General features: G+C 37.8%; 2 protein-coding genes across 2 annotated transcripts in view; one reads left to right on the plus strand and one right to left on the minus strand.

Annotated features, from left to right (window-relative positions):
* LOC124606956 (pre-rRNA 2'-O-ribose RNA methyltransferase FTSJ3) overlaps positions 1 to 337 on the minus strand; it is a 117,254-nt gene extending 116,917 nt beyond the window's left edge. Inside the window, exon 1 of the mRNA XM_047139093.1 lies at positions 191 to 337. Coding sequence (XP_046995049.1) covers positions 191 to 257 — 67 coding nt within the window. The 5' untranslated portion in view covers positions 258 to 337. The remainder of the gene's footprint in view (positions 1 to 190) is intronic.
* A 470-nt stretch (positions 338 to 807) lies between these two features.
* LOC124606760 (mediator of RNA polymerase II transcription subunit 19) lies at positions 808 to 2,046 on the plus strand. The gene is made up of 2 exons (XM_047138811.1): positions 808 to 1,061; positions 1,147 to 2,046. Exons 1-2 carry the CDS (start codon positions 878 to 880, stop codon positions 1,680 to 1,682), a joined length of 720 nt encoding a protein of 239 aa, XP_046994767.1. The 5' UTR covers positions 808 to 877; the 3' UTR covers positions 1,683 to 2,046.
* Positions 2,047 to 16,753: the final 14,707 nt, after the last annotated feature.

The raw sequence follows: 16,753 nt of genomic DNA on the forward strand, positions 1-16,753 counted from the left end.
TTGCATGCTTCGTTCTCCATATGAGTAGTATTTCGGACAATGTACAAAATTTTCGTTAACACATAAATGATCTACAGCCGCAACAGCGTTAGTGTATGTCACTTTAATATTGCCTTTCACACACACACACAAACACACACAAATATTGAGTTCGGGCATAAATCTCAAGGCGCCGGTTGTAAGCTATTACCTGTTTCCTTTGCAAGTTTATAGTATTTATCTCGACGTTGTTTTCCAATTTTTGTCTTCTTCCCCATTTTAATGCTGTTTAGCGTTTACTACAACTCATACGTTTTGTATACACTCACACGTGTTGCACAGATGTTTACACTTTACGTCAAAGATGTTAGTTATGACAAATAGACAGTACACTCATCCAGAAAGTGTATAACGCGTCTATTTTCGAACCAACTTTTAAGGGACACAGAATTTCTCTTAAGTTATCTCGTAATTTAACACTGGTACATAAACATCTTATATTTTAAAGTAATATCATACTCATGTATGGGATGAAATCTGAAGTCATAAGGGATACTAGTTCGGATTAATAATTTTCTGTAGTTAAACAGATGATTTGGCGATGTAAAATATCTAACTTAAGAATAAACAGGAAATATGTCTTGGACTCTTTTAGCGTCGCATCTGCACTATTTATATCCAGAAAGGATAAACGATCATGTAATTAATTCAACACGACTATTGTTACTGAGATATTCCATAATCAACTGATTGCACGAAATGCTTTGTTCTTAATCAGCAGACAAATTGTGTCCTAGCAATTTTGATGCTTTGGCAACGATAGCTATCTTCGGCAGTAAAGATGTTTGTCGGAGGAAAGGATTGTTTTTGTGAAACGTCCATGAAACGATGAGGGAAGATGATGATGGCTGATCAGTTTCGTAAAGTAGAACAATATTCGCCAAAATCATCACCCAGGGGGGCTCGTTCCCCAGTTGTTTCGCGACAAGATTCGACAGGAACGCTAAAAACAACGATTTCTTTGGGGAAAAATCCCTCCATTGTCCATAGCGGGCCTTTCTACTTGATGAAGGAGCCGCCAGGTAAGTTTACAAACAACTGTTAGAGATGTCAGTGTAATCAGTTTCAGTATAAGTGTTTTAAATGTTGTTTTTTTTGTCGTTTCAGGAGAATGTGAACTTACAGGTGCAACAAATTTGATGGCATATTATGGCCTCGAACATTCGTATAGTAAATTCAGCACTGGGAAGAAAGTGAAAGAACAGTTGTCGTCGTTTTTGCCGAATTTGCCTGGTATGATAGACACGCCTGGCCATCAGGATAATAGCTCCCTCCGATCAGTCATTGAGAAGCCGCCAATTTGTGGTAAAGAACTACTTCCTTTAACAAGTGTCCAACTTTCTGGTTTCCGTTTACATCCTGGGCCTCTGCCTGAACAGTACAGATATGTTAACCAACCACCGCAGAGAAAACATAAAAACAAGCATAAGAAACATAAACATAAAGCTGGCGATACTCCTAATCAAGAAACACAAATTACAGAAGTCGGACAAGATACACACGAAAAGAAGCATAAAAAACAGAAACGGCATGATGAAGACAAAGATAGAAAGAGAAGGAAGAAGGAAAAGAAGAGAAAGAAACAGAAGCATAGTCCAGAACATTCTGGGGGTCTGACACCAAGTCAACATTCGAATGGTTAATGAAAGGCAGTGCGGCCACAACATTGTGATTGCATTTCAGAGTTATTGTGGTTTGTTGTTTTTACCCAAGCATTTAGCAGTGTCTTACTGTGCACAATGCTGAAAAGTGGTTTTTATTTCAGTGAAATAGTTTATCTCGAAAGAAAAATCTCAGGAAAGTGATTTTACATATAATTTTAAGTAATTATATGTTTGTACACTCGGCAGTGATCTCATGTATCATGGGCAAAGACAGCGTTCTGTGAAGTGATAAATTAATTTTGTAATCTATTTTATGTGATGAATATGTATAGGACAGGAAGAAGTATGTACTTGTTATGAAATGAATTAAAGTAATTTTATTTAACCGATTTAAATAAAAAGAAACGTTCTCGTAAATAAGTGATCAGTGTTTAGGATTTTTTGTTGTCTTTAATATTTTTACACAGGAATACAATTGGAAAGTAGTATTCCCACAGTCCGGTATAATTTGTATGACAGATCGTATAATTAGAGGTGAGTCTTGTATAGTTTTGGTATCTTTTCATTAATCTCATCCTCAAAGAAATTGGTGAATTGCTCTTCTTTAACATTAGCATGTTTTATTTAGGTCATGCCATCTGTAGAGTACATCTTTTAATGTAGTGTTGCTTGTAAACTAACTACAGTTTTTTGAAAAAAGAAAAAAATCGTCGCACAGAGGGTCATTGACCCAGTTGCATGCAAATTTTGTTGTTGCAGGGAAACCTTATTGTACTGTGGTGCAGTTTTCCTATATGTAAAAATGTGGGTCATTTGCATTAATTTTGTATCCCCTCCTGTGATATTACTATTGCAAGCAGATAACAAAATTTTATTTTTAGTTTGTGTTTGTGTGTTAGTTTTTCAATCCAAGTTGATTAGTGCAACTTCCACAGTTTCTGGTTAATACCTCTAATTGGAAGCCAATGAAACATACAGTATTGATGGCTCATTGAAAGCCTGGTGTAAAAGTGAGTTGTTTTTTTTTTTTTTTTTTCCTTTTCTGGGTTTATGTAAAGCGCATTTTCAAACCTTATTAAATTACTGTGGGAATCGGTAGTGTGATTATGACATTGGACCTGAGCGGGGAAAAGTACAAATCACCATCCAGGTATACCACTTTAATAATTTTATACCAAGACAACACTGAATGATTTTTCTATTGTTATTGTCAGAATATTTTTATGAACGAATGGTTGCCAGATTATGAATCAAGTTCTGAAATGGATTGTGAATCATTTTATGCTGTTGCCAAAAATTAGACATCAGTTGATACAGTACAGCTGAATGTGTTTTACACAAATCATGATCATTAATACATTTCTATAACTTAAACTGAAATGTATTATACCCATCTCCTCAGGAAGGCCATTGTATGCATGTGAATATTCAGATTGTCGTGAATTGATAGACATGAGTGATGGGATAATAATGTTCTTCACAATACTTTGAAGGGTAACACATTTTGTTCTTGTGTTGAGTATGGTCTCCAGTGAATGTTTGACTGTCGACAGAAGCGTCCGATCCCACGCGTTGGCTTTGACCCGTGACGTAAGGGTGTTGTCGTGTGTGACGTCATGACGGCGCGGAGTTTGGTTTGAGTGTGGCTGTCTCCAGTTCTGTTTTATCTTATTTTATTTACTTTTCTGATCTGTTCGTTCTATCTCGTGAATTTTTTTTTTTTAATTTAAAAACACTTATTACTTATTTTAATTATCTGTTTCCTCCAATTTCTGTTTTAGTTTATTATATTTATCTTTCTGATCTGTTCGTTCTATCCCGTGAGATTTTTTTTTAAAAGACAAAAAACACTAATCAGCTACTGAAGCATCTTTATCTTCTATGGCTTGCAGGGGTTACGACACCTGGGGAGGTGGGTGGGTATTCATGCATGGCTGTCTTCACTTACACGTTGTAGCTACGCAAGGCGTCTAAATTTGTTTATATTTGGTTTGCCCCCCACCCAAAACACGCCATTTCCCGCGCTTGTCCCGTTAGTGTCATTAGGCTTCTTGTGGAAAGTGTGTGTGTTTGTTTTTGTTTCCGCCATATTTGTGACGTCATGGGTCAAAGCAGACGGGCAGGATCGGATGCTTCCGTATTTCCCAAACATCCATATAATCTGACATATAGGTGATACATTGATAGAAATAATTGTACCTACATTGTATGCAATAGAAGACAAATGTATCAAAAAATGTAGACAGGCATTTCCTACAAAACTGAGTAATTTGAACAAGTCCATTAAAGCTTGTACAAGTCGTATGGAACCAGTTGTATGCTAACAGGGCAAACAATGAGTCACATTGCATGTATGAGTTAGTAGTAATTTCAGGTGCAGAACTGTGTGGAACACACAACAACTCATTTATGGAACATAGATGTTAAGAATCTTAACAAAGTAGGAGTCTCATATGCTTGTGTCATTTATCAAGTGAAGTGTGGGGCTCAGCATCTTTGTTAAGTAGTGACAAAAGAAGGTACAAAAGCCATTGTATGAAGGAAGTATCAGGTGTATTCCAGCGTATTTTGCTAGAAGTTTAGTGGCAATGACAACACATACAAGTATGCATTACAAGACAACTGTGTCGAGGCCACGGCTTTCAACATGAGCCTCCAGTTGCTCAAAATTTCCCAAGAATGTCAATGTTGACCTAGTTTTGGATTCACAGTACTGGAGAATTGTGAAAGTTTGGACAATTGTGAGGGGCACCATAAGCTCATACTGTTATCATCAATTGTAGGCTTAAACTTATTTGTTCCATTTTAAAATTTTTGAGAACATAGGCCTATCCTCATTCAAATCAGTCAGTCTCTAATTTCATTGCTTAATTATGTGAGAAATACATTCTTTTTGACGATTATCAGACACTTTTAAAACTACATTTTTGAACATTTTCATAAATTACTAGTACTAGGGTTGTAGATTACTTATTACGTAGCAAATCAGTATTCGTGATTCACAGTTACTGCCAAAGAATATATCGCCCCAGGTTTCATTACATACCAATGCAAATAAACCTACATCTTGAGGATTTTCGGAGGTTACAGTCATCATGTGAATAATCAATTCATAGTAAATTGGTGTATGTGATTTAGTTACTGTAGCAGATATTGTAAGAAACATACTGTGTTAAATCTGGTTTTCCCTTCAAGAGTAGTATTTATTACCTACATTTATCGTAAATAATTCTATTTGTAGAGTTTGTAATTAACCTCGAAAAGCTTTATAAAACCAGAAATTTTTACTACATGTTTTTCTTGTGCCTTAACACAATTCTTGCTTTGTATATTTTATTCAATTCTTATTGGGAAATTGTAATTTTTTTAGCCCAGTAGATTAAAAGATAGTCAGCAGGCTTAGATTAATGTCATTTGTTCACAGCCCTGTAACACTTTGCACAAACCACAATGCAGCCCCACTGTGAATGCTGTTCTCAACCATGGGATGAGTTGGTTGACATTTGTAATCAGCTGGTAATCACACTGACTGCTGTCAAATGACTGGTAACTGTTGCAAATCGATGTGTTGGAAGAGTTTGTGAGAGTCATGCATTGTGGTATTGGTGGCTCAGGAACAATCCTCTTCTGTGAATGTTGTCTCCTCTGCAGAAAGTACAGGATCTGTCATTAGCCATCAACTTGACTGCAAGTGGTGTGTGAGTGGTAAATCTAGGTGTCCTGTACAGGATGGACAAGGACCAGGGAGGAGTCAGGGCATTATATCAACCCCCCTAAACAACAAGTTTGAGGCACTGTCTTTCATTGAAACTGAAACTGAGCCAGTGGAACTCACTTCATCTGTTTTGGGGAAAACTAATTTGTCCTGTGTAAAGAGGAAGCACATGCAAAAGTGCAGTGGTGAAGAATGGTACCCCAGAGAAAATTGGTACCAAAGATTGTGCACAGAATTGACCATGGTCCCCTGGTTTTGAGTCGAATGGAAGGAATGAACTAGAGGTTTCGAAGATTCTGTGACAAGCCAGGCTGCGACTTCTTGGACTTGTGCCAAAGGTTTGAGAACTGCAGGGTCCCCCTAAATGGGTCAGATGTGCACTACACATCAGAGGTTGTTGCCCAGGTAGCTTACTGCATATGGGGTACTCCTTGTGTAAGGTTCAAAATAGGGTTTTATATTGTGATGCAAATGTCTTCATCAACAAGCTCATATCACAGGGTAACAAGGAATTAAAAAGTCCTATAAATTCTAGATAAAAATAAAAACATCTCTCATCAGCCAAACTTTCTGCAAAGTTCTGATTATCTACACCAACAATTAAAATTCTCATTATCTGCATGAAAAATAGCAGTGTCAATAATCAACAGGTCTTTGTTCTTATGGTTCTTCCATGTGTTGTCATGGAACTATTAAGCTAATACTAGAAAATAAACATCAGTTATTTGATGAAATGGAAAAACCAGTAGCTCTTCTCAGCCCCACCTCCCATTACCCAAAGCTATCTATGATAAATTTTACTTGACTAAGTTTACAGCAGTTCAACGATATTAAATAACGAATAAATGTCTATAACATTTCCAGTTAATACGAGACACTATTTTTTCATCCAAATTTATTCCTTGCAAGACATACAGTGCATAATTGCTTAAATATGTGAGGTAGCTTTGAAGGTACATTATAAATTATTCTAATATTAGGATGGAGTGGTACTGCAATTTTATGGAGGGTTCCATTTTGTGGATCATAGCTGTTTCAATAATATATCAATTCATGACTCCCCTTTGATCATACAATGTAGGCTTTCACAACCAGTATTGTCTTCACTTAAAACTTCCGGGCTGATAGGCCATGGTCTAAGTATAAAACTCTCCCCTGACGTTTCGTCTCAACTGCGGGAGACATCCTCGGAGGTACACTGTACTTTATGGATGAAGTTTGAAAACTAATTTTGCATAAAAGTTATATCATGTGCTAGCATATTTGTTTTCACCTCCGAGGATGTCTCCCACAGTCGGAGACAAAATGTCAGGGGAGAGTTTTATACTTCAGCCACGGCCTATCATCCTGGAAGTTTTAAGTGAATGACTCCCCTTTATTGTTTAACGCTCCTTTAATATTCCATCAAGTGTGACATGTTTTCGATGTCACTCATTTTCAAGCCCATTTGCCTGTAACAGTTACAAATGCATCCATGAAAGCCAGAACTTCCCTAACTGTATTTAACAGGAGTATGATGCTTAGCAAAATTAGGCAATAATCTCAGTATAGTACATGAACATAATTCACTTCTGTTATTGGGTTTCTCTCAAAGTAAATACCAAAACATTCCAATAAAACACAGTGTGAGCTGCTACATGCAGACAATGCAAAAACCACATTTCATTATGTGAAAACATAATAAATATGAATAAATATAAAAAATAAAATTACAAGAACAGTAGGATGTATGTAACATGGTGGTCAGAGCCAGTTCCTGTACTGTCAATTATTGATAAAATATCAGTTATGATGTATGTAAGGCAGTCATCAAATCCCATAAGGAAAGCACTAATTATGGTATGATCTACTGTTGTGGAGTTAGTATTTGTACTTCACAGCTGTGGAAAATATACAATTGCAATGGATGTGAAAACAAATATGCTAGCACATGATATAACTTTTATGCAAAAATAGTTTTCAAACTTCATCCATTAAAGTAAGTACTGCCAGTCTGCTAGATGGCCAACATCTGTAAAGCAGTGTTGCTGACAAAAAAGTTAGCATCATGTTTAGGATATTAGGAATGTCAGACTGGACTCTACCAGATTAAAAGTATCTGGGCAACTATTAATGGAAATTAATATGGAGTGCATCCACACTTCACCTTTGACAGCTTGATCTCTGCTGAAAACATTTTCAATGATGAGTGTAAATGGCAATGGAGGAATGCCAGCTCTTTCTTCCTCAAGACCTGAAACCAGTGAAGATAGTGATGTTGGACGATGAGGTTTGGACTGAAGTTGATGTTCTAACTCAACCCACAGGTGTTCCTTTGGATTGAGGTCAAGACTTTAGGCAGGGCACTCCACTTCAGGAATATTACTGACCACAAACCACTGCCTCACAGACGCTGCTGTATGACAGAGTGCATTGTCATGCTGATATAAACAATCATAGTCTCCAAACTATTCCTCTACTGCTTGCAGTACACAGAGTTTTAAAATGTGTTCATATATTTCTGCGTTCAGCATTTTCTTAATTGCAATAAGAGGACCACACCTTAACAATGAAAAACCACTCCCATATCACAACAGCACCACCACCTCATCTGTTCTTCACTGTTGGTATTACACATGACGACGTGTAACGGTTTCCACATATTCGCCAAACCTAAACCCCTCCATCTGATTGTCATAAAGTATAGCTTCACCCGTCACTACAAATCACTCATTTCTACTGATCTGCTGTCCAGTGGCATTGCTCTTTACACAACTTAAAGCATCCTTTAGCTCACTTAGCGTTAACTACAGAAATGTGTAGCTTATGAGGAGCTACTTGACCGCCATACCCTGTTCTTTTGAACTTTCTATGCACAGTCATTATGCTAGCTGGACTTCTGGTAGTAGCTTGCAACTCAGAAGTGATTCTTCCACTGATTTCATATGATTTTCTACACTCATCCTCTGCAATATTCAGCAGTCCTTCTGTCAGTACATGAGACCTACCTGGTCCTGGTTTAGCAGTTGTTGTTCCTTCCTGTTTCCACTTCACAACTCCATCACTGAAGGTCGCCTTTGTCATCTTTAGAAGGGTTAAAATGTCACTAGAAGATTTGTTACTCAGGAGACATACAATGACTAGTCTACATTTGAAGCTACTGAGCTCTTCTGAGTGACCCATTCTGCTATTACTCCTCCTGTGCTGACAACACAAAGTCCCCACCTCCTTTTGTACTAATGGGTCTACTACCAGTGGTAAATTCCACATTGCATAGAGGTGCCTGAGTACCTATAACCAAGTTTCTTTCTTTTGCTTCTACATGTGACTCAGCATCTTTACCACAGGGTGAGTAGCAGCTATAGTTTTCATAACAATGTCATTATTCTATCCTGGATTTTCCATTGTTTTATAATTACCATGTGCTCATGTGATTGGTAATGTCTCACCTCTATCCATTTCATACCACAAATCCCTATTAATCTTATCTGAATTTATTCTGATCTCTGTCTCTAGATTTTCAACATCATTAAAATTTGTAACATTCTACTCCTCAAATTATCTACCTTATTTGTTCTCTGTCTGATAACTTTCCCCTGAGAAGTCCCTACCTTGCAGTCTGAATAATGGGTACTTACAGAACTGATGTAAGGGTAATAATGAGAATATTTTAGAAGATTGTAAAGTATCATAAGTGCTTTTTTAAATAAGGTACTCTCAGTAGCCAGTATAATAGCCAAAGAGAAAAATATCAACTGCTAGAAGCTACCAGTATTTACCTGATTGGGCACAATTGGGCAGCAATACCAGGACAATGTAGGCAATCTGGAAAACATAACTGTGTATGTGTTTTTGTTAGATCTCAAGAAGAATGTTGTCCAAAATCTCACCAAACATTTCAATATGATTCATGTGTATGTTATCCCTTCAGTGCCTATCTACAAAGTGTGTAGTTAATGTCAATGCTTCAAATACTTTCTTTCATTTTTAAGCTTCTCTTTCAAAATGATTCTTCTTATCCAATCCAGTCTCTACTTTTTTGCAACAACTTCCATAATGTCTGTATCAATTAGATTTTGATGTACAATATTTAAAAGTTCATCCAACGTTACTTGCCTTTTGTTCTCTTCTTTCTTTTTCCATTGCAATATCAAACTCACATTGGCAGTTAATCTGCAGGCAGTTCCTGTTTGGCTTCAAATTTGTATGACAGATTTTCTTCTACATTAATTAAAATAACATAAATTCTTGTTTAATCTTCAAAGGATGTAGCCCTTTTTTGGCACTCTAAAATACTGCTTGGCTTTCAACAATTCTCTCCAATTTGTTAAATCATGCACTTATTAGAAGTCTCTATTTTTATTATATTTACAAGCAACACTGAAGTGATGAGTGATAAACTGAAAGAAAGGCTTGTTTTGTAGAGTTTCAAAGAGAGCATTAGGCAACAACTGGATGAGACAAAGGAAAGGAATATGATAGAAGATGATTGGGAAGTTTTGTGAGATGAAACAGTGAAGGCAACAGAGGATCAGATAGGCAAAAGGACAAGAGCCAGTAGAATATAGGTATTGAATTTAATTGATGAAAGGAGTAAATATAAAACTGTGGCAAATGAATCAGGCAAAAGGAAATATAGTTGTCTAAAAATGAAATTGACACTAAGGGCAAAATGGCTAAGTGGGAATGGCTACAGGACAAATGCAAAGTTCTAGAACCATGCAAGACTATAGGAAAGATACATGCCACCCATTAGGAGAATTAAGGAGACCTTTGGAGAAAAAGAGATACCACAGTATGAATATCAAACACACAGATGGCAAGCCAGTACTAAGCAAAGAGGAGAAAGCTGAAAGGTGGAACAAACATGTAGAAGGGTTGTACAAGGGAAATGAACTTGAAGGGAAGAAGGAGAGTTGGGAGATATGATACTGCAAGAAGATTTTGACAGAGCACTGAGAGACCTAATTCAAAACATGGCATCTGAAGTAGACAAAATTCTCTCAAAATGATTGTCATCAGTCATGGGCAAGTCAGCCATGACAAAACTATTCCACCTGGTGAGCAAGAGACTTCAAGAAGAATGTAATAATTCCGATTCCAAAGAAGGCAAGTGCTGACAAATGTGAATACTATTGAACCACCAGTTTAATAAGTCAGCTTGCAAAATATGACATGAATTATTTACAGAAGAATAAACAAAAATGTTAGCTGCCAATCTTGGGAAACATCAGTTTGTGTTCCTGTTAAATGTAGATGCATGCAATACTGACGACGACTTGTATTAGAAAATAGGTTGATGAAAGACAAACCAAAATTAATAGCATCCATAGATTTAGTGAAAGCTTTTGACAGTGTTGAGTATAATATTCTCTTTGAAATTCTGAAGGTACTAGGGATAACACACAGGGAGTTAAAGGTAATCTACAATTTTTTTCAGAAACCAGACTGATGTTTTACCTGTGGAAAGGCATGGACAAGAAGCAGTGGTTGAGAAGGGAGTGAGTCAATAAAATCATCAAGGAGAAACTTGGAAATGGAATTAAGGTTTGCCAATGACATGGTAATTCAGTCAGAGAAATAAATGACTTTGTAGAACAACTGAAGGTAATGGATAGTGTTTTTGGAAAGAGGTTATAAGATGAATGTCAGGAGAAAAAAGGTAATGGAATGCAGCTGAATCAAATCAGATAATGCTGAGGAAATTAGGTTAGGGAATTAGACACAAAGAAGTAGGTGAGTTTTGCTATTTGGACAGCAAAATAACTGATGAGAATTGAAGTACAGACGATATAAAAGGTGGACTGGCAATAGAAATAAAAGTGTTTCTGTAAAAAAGAGACTTGGTTAACATCAGAAATAAATTTATGATTTGAGAAGTCTTTTCTGAAGGTATTTGTCTGGAGTACAGCCTTGTATAATATTGAAATGCAGATAATGAGCAGTGCAGATAAGAAGAAAATAGAAACTTTTGAAATGTCCTACAGGAGAAAGCTGAAGATTTGATGGGTAGATTGGATAACTAATGAAGAGGTATTAAATCAAATCGGGGGAAAAAAGAAATTTATGGCACAACTTGACTAAAATAAGGACTAAGTCGATAGGACACACTCTGAGGCATCAGAGAGACTAGCTAATTTGGTAATGGAGGTTAAGGGTGGGTGGGGGAGAAGGGTGGAGGAATAGAGATTACAGAAAGAGACGAAGGCTTGATTGCAGTAAGCAGGTTCAAATATTGGAGGGTGTAGTAGATACGCAAAGATGAAAAGGCTTGCACATGATAGGCTGGTGTGGGGAGCTGCATCAGACCAGAATCTGGATGGAAGACAATAACAACAACACTGTAAACCAACAAAATTGGTAATATTGTGAAACTTTGCTTCATTCTTGATCTCCAATGTTAGAATCTGCCTGGTGTTTCCAACTATAATCTCCCTCTTTCTGTAACTTCCATGTTAAGTTTTGTTGTAGTATTGGATGCAACTTAAACCTTCCATGTTTTCTATTTTTAGGTCTTTTTGTATATTCAGAACTTCAGTGAAATGATTTTTTCTCCTGCTTTTAATTTATCTGCTGTAGTGTGTATGCTTGATTCTAAAACTTCCACCTATTTCTTTCTTATTTCACAATCCTCCACCTCCATAAAACTGGCGTATTTTTCTTGTGATGCTCAAGTTTGCCCCTCCACTTTCATTACTTTGACACTTTTTCCTGACTCAGACTGATTCAATAGTTACAAGAATTCCTTGCTTTACATTTCTAACATTCTCAGTTTCCTTTTGGTTTCAAATTTGTAATTAATTTAGCCTTGACTTTCTTCAACTTTTAAAAGTTCCTATACTCCTTCCTTTGTTCTGTTCATCTTCATGAACACTTGGCTTTCATCTCTCTTCTTCTGCCAATGTGTCAATAAGACATTACTGATTTTTTAAACTTTTCTTCTACATTTCACACTTGCCTATCATGCCCAAAATTTTTCTCTTTCCATTCGTTTTTCTGCTTTTAACTATTGTGTAAACTGCTTTCATATCCTTGCCCTTTAGATTTTCCATTTCACCTTTTCCAACTGTCATTTCCTTTATGCAGTATATATGCATGATTCAGTATTTGCATCTGCATACCTCAACAAAGGTAGGATGACTATTTGTTAATCATGTGCATTTAAACACATTGTTTCAAGAAAACTGCAGCCAAGATGGAATTTTTATTAACTTTAACAAATCAAGTGTGCAAGGTTCATCCAGTGGGCAGTACTGCACGATGTGGCCTGGGTCTTACTCCTTTTACATTGTCATAGAATATCCACCTCATCTGTGAGGGGTCATCACTTTTGTACATTGGTCTTGTGGAGTGACACTCTCTTTCTCTCATCCTGTTTGAAGTTTGCCACATGGGAAAGAGGCAGGCTCTTCTCTTGGGAGGATGTCCAGGTTCTCCAGTTCTGTCCATCTGTGTTTCTGATGCACACCCAAGAGGAGCTGCATTCCTAGCATCTGTGACCTGTGTATTGGGTGGCAGAAGTTGGCTTCCATGTTCATTCTCTTCACATCTGATGCAATGTCCCAGCACATGTTGGGTCATCACTTTTGCACACTGGTCTTGCAGAGTGACACTCCCTCTCTCATCCTGTTTGAAGTTTGCCACATGGGAAAGAGGCAGGCTCTTCTCTTGGGAGGCTGTCCAGGTTCTCCAGTTCTGTCCTCCATCTTTTCACCTTGTGTTTCTGATGCACATCCAAGAGGAGCTGAATTCTTTGCATCTGTGATCTGTGTATTGGGTGGCAGGAGTTGGCTTCCATGTTCATTCCCTTCACATCTGATGCAATGTCCCAGCCGATGTTGGGATGCAATGCCAGTGAGTGGATCAAGTTTCTGAGCTGATACTGGCTTTAGGCATCCCACTGAAATCTGTATTTACCCATTCACAGCAGCATCCACCTTCTTCGCATGTGCAGATGAGCTCCACATAGCAGCAATGTATCTGGCAGCAGACACACACAGTGCTGTAACCAATGTCAGGAACAGTTGTGGATCAGCACCTCACATTCTGCTTGTCAATTAACATAAAAATGTGGTTCTTGTCTCATTCCTTGCAGTTTGTGTTTGTACAATGCTGTTTTCTTAAACAGATATTTTGGCTGTGAACAGTTCTGCAGTTGTTTGCCTTTCCACATTGCAGTTAGTTACAGCAATACTTCTCTCTTATTGAGGTGGAGAGTGCAGACTTGCATCTTGCCACGATGTGGCACCAAGTTGTTAGCCTTAATAAATAGTGTGTGTTTGGTATGTGTCTTGGTTTCTCTTCTACCTCTGAGAACTTTGAACCCTAGTTTTTCACAGATGTATCAACAGTGCGTGTGTATTGCCTGGTATAATTTAGTATTGGCTGGTCATTTGTGTAGACATTGCACAGCACTGGTGCCGTGATGCTTCCTTGTGGTAAGCCATTCTTGCTACCCCTTCACTGTTCTTCCAATAGAGGCTCGTGTAGAATTTCCTGCTGTGGACATGTAGTACCAAGCAAGGATGTCAGGCAGTGGTGTCTTGTAAGACCATGCAGTTTTATCTGCACCTTTCAGTTGTTGGGCAGAGTCATATGTGACAGTAAGGTCAATGACGGCCACTCCTGTAACCTCCTTTCGTTCAAATCTATCCTTGATGTGTTACCGCAGATACAGTAGTGTGCCATTACATGATTTATAGTTCAGAGGCTTTCTTGCTGCTGTTTGAATTTATTTTCTAAGATCAGGCATTCCATGATCTTAAAGGCCTGAGAGAATAGTGACACAAGTCACAAACTGGTTCCAATACAGTGATGACTCTGGTCTCAATGTCTTCAGGGTCTCACAGTTAGTAATTCATGTATTCATCATATCCAGGAGTCACCACCATGTTTTTGGTCCAAAGTTCTGAATTACTTCAACTGACAGTCCATCAGCTGCTCTGTTGGGCTTGACGTCAAGGATGGCCCACTTCTGCTCAGTCATGCCAAACAGATTCCCGAGAAAAAAGTTTTTTCACTTGCCAGGTCCACTGTACTCTAACCATTTGTTTCAGCATTTAGCAGTGGTTGTAGTGGTGTTACTTCAGTGGAGTTGTTCTACGGATGCTTGAAATCTCTGATGAGGTTCATGAGGACCATCCAAGGTTCACCTTCCTGTCAAGACTTTAAATCAAGTTGCTCCATTTTGTGTTTACGCTATCAGTAATAGCTCACATCAGCCTATCTTCTGCTTGTATGGTCTCTTCAGTGAATGGGTTGTTCTGGTAAAGTTAATGGTATTTCTCTGGTAGAGGTTTAGCAGTCTCAGACAACCTTGTCATATATTCCAGTCTACAACAGTATGGTGTCTGTTATCTTGAAACTTTGTAGCTTAGGTTAATTAGGTTTGCATATTCCCTAGGCTTTGGCATTTTCCTCCATATGTCTATGTCCGTGTCCTCAACAAAACATTTTCATTTCATTTTTATTGAAACTGAACCCTCTCTCAAAGGGTACATACTGCAACTTGAGTACAGTGCTGGCAATGCACACAACAGGTTTGTACAGTGTGTGAGGAACTGGCTCACCCATGCACCTCTCACATTGGTCTGTGTTCCCACAGATGGCAAAGATGTTATCAGGATTGTATCTTCTTCCCCACTTGAAACTTTTGTTAGGAGTTGTAGTTTTCTGTTGCGGATCAGCTTATCATGTATCTCTGTCCGTGCCGCAGGTGCAGCTACATTTTCATTGGTCTTCTGATAGCCCCACGTCATACTGTGGCAGTTAATCTCCCTGTATGAAACTATAAACATCATAGCTGAAACTGGCTGGCTAGTGGAAGGCCCATATGTAGAGATGACACTATACTGTTGTGTGCATAAGGTAAGCACTTCTTTGTAATATTGCACTTCTGAGTGTTCTGCTTAGTTGTTGTTCCCATTTTATGCACTATATTTCAACAACTGACCTAGCTGTCTTCTTCAGGTGCTGTGCTGTCAGCTTTCCTTACTTACTGTCTGGACTCCAACAAGACTGTGAACTATTGTTGGTACATGCTGCTACTTAGATCTGAGTTTGATTTCCTATGCTCACTAAACTCTTTGGTGTTCTTTTGTTTTACAGAACCACGCTGATATTCTGTGAAACGCAAGTTCTCACGGTGTTTTCCAACTATTGTGGATGTGATGGCTGGCAAGATTTTAATAAATTGAGTGCCAGACATGAAATTTTATTTAAATTGAAACCACCATCTCTGTTTATTAGGTTTTCTGACATCATTATTTCAAAAGACTCCTTAATTATGCTATCCCAGAAACTTGTCATTTACATCACAATACTGGTCTCATCGTATTTGATTTCATTGTTATATTCAAGGCAGTGCTTAACAACAATTGATTTGCTTGGTTGTTTTAGTTGAGTATGTCACTGATGTTACTGCATCTCTCCTCAACTGTTCTCATGGTTTGCCCCAAGTAAGACATGCCGTATTCGTATGGAATGCAATACAACCCAGCTTTCGGATGCCTAGGTTTGCTTTAACATTACAAAAAAGTACTTTTAATCTTAGTGATAAAAGTGCAATACACTGGATGCCATGTTTCGGTAAGAGTCTGCCAATCTTTTGGTATATTGGGCCAGCATAAGGTGGAAAAGCAATTTTTGGCTTCTCTTCCTCAGTCCCAGTCTCAAACTCTCTCTCGTCTGTTCTTGATTCTGATTGCACCACCCCTTCAATTTGATAACTGCATATTTTTTCAGAACATTATTCATAGGTGTTGTAATTCTTTAGCAAGGCTCTCCCTTCCTGAAAGTGTTCGAGCTCTATGGACCGGAGTCTTTAGCATCAAATTTCTGTGTGATGGACGGTGATGGGTCGAGGTGTGGAAACACAGGTCAGTGTGTGTAGGTTTTCTATATACACAGTGATCCAGAAATCTGTCCATTCTTCTCTTAATTAACATATCGAGGAAAGATAGTTCACCCTCTTTTTCAAGTTTCATCATGAATTTTGTATTACGATGCACAAAGTTTAAATATTCTAGAAACTATTGAAGCTTTTCTGCTCCATGTGGCCATACAGCAAACATGTTGTTCATATATTGATAGAAACAAATTGGTTTTAACTTGGCAGATTCTACTGCCTTTGCTTCAAAGTGTTCCATGTGTAGATGAACACGACAAGTGATAATGGACTACCCATTGCCACATCAGCTGTTTGTTCATAGATTTTTGGTTGAACAGGAAATAAGCAGATGTCAGAATGTGCCAAAAAGTTCTGTGAAACAATCATTAAACTTTTCTGCATTTAATTCTGTAAAGAGAAAGACTATATCAAAACTGACAATAACAATTGTACCCTGGAGCTGCAGCTGACTGAGAAGATGTACAAAGTCAGTAGAGTTGCAGATGTAGTGTTTGAATTTCCCTACAT

The sequence above is a fragment of the Schistocerca americana genome, chromosome 3 (assembly GCF_021461395.2).
Source record: "Schistocerca americana isolate TAMUIC-IGC-003095 chromosome 3, iqSchAmer2.1, whole genome shotgun sequence".
Lineage (NCBI taxonomy): Eukaryota > Metazoa > Arthropoda > Insecta > Orthoptera > Acrididae > Schistocerca > Schistocerca americana.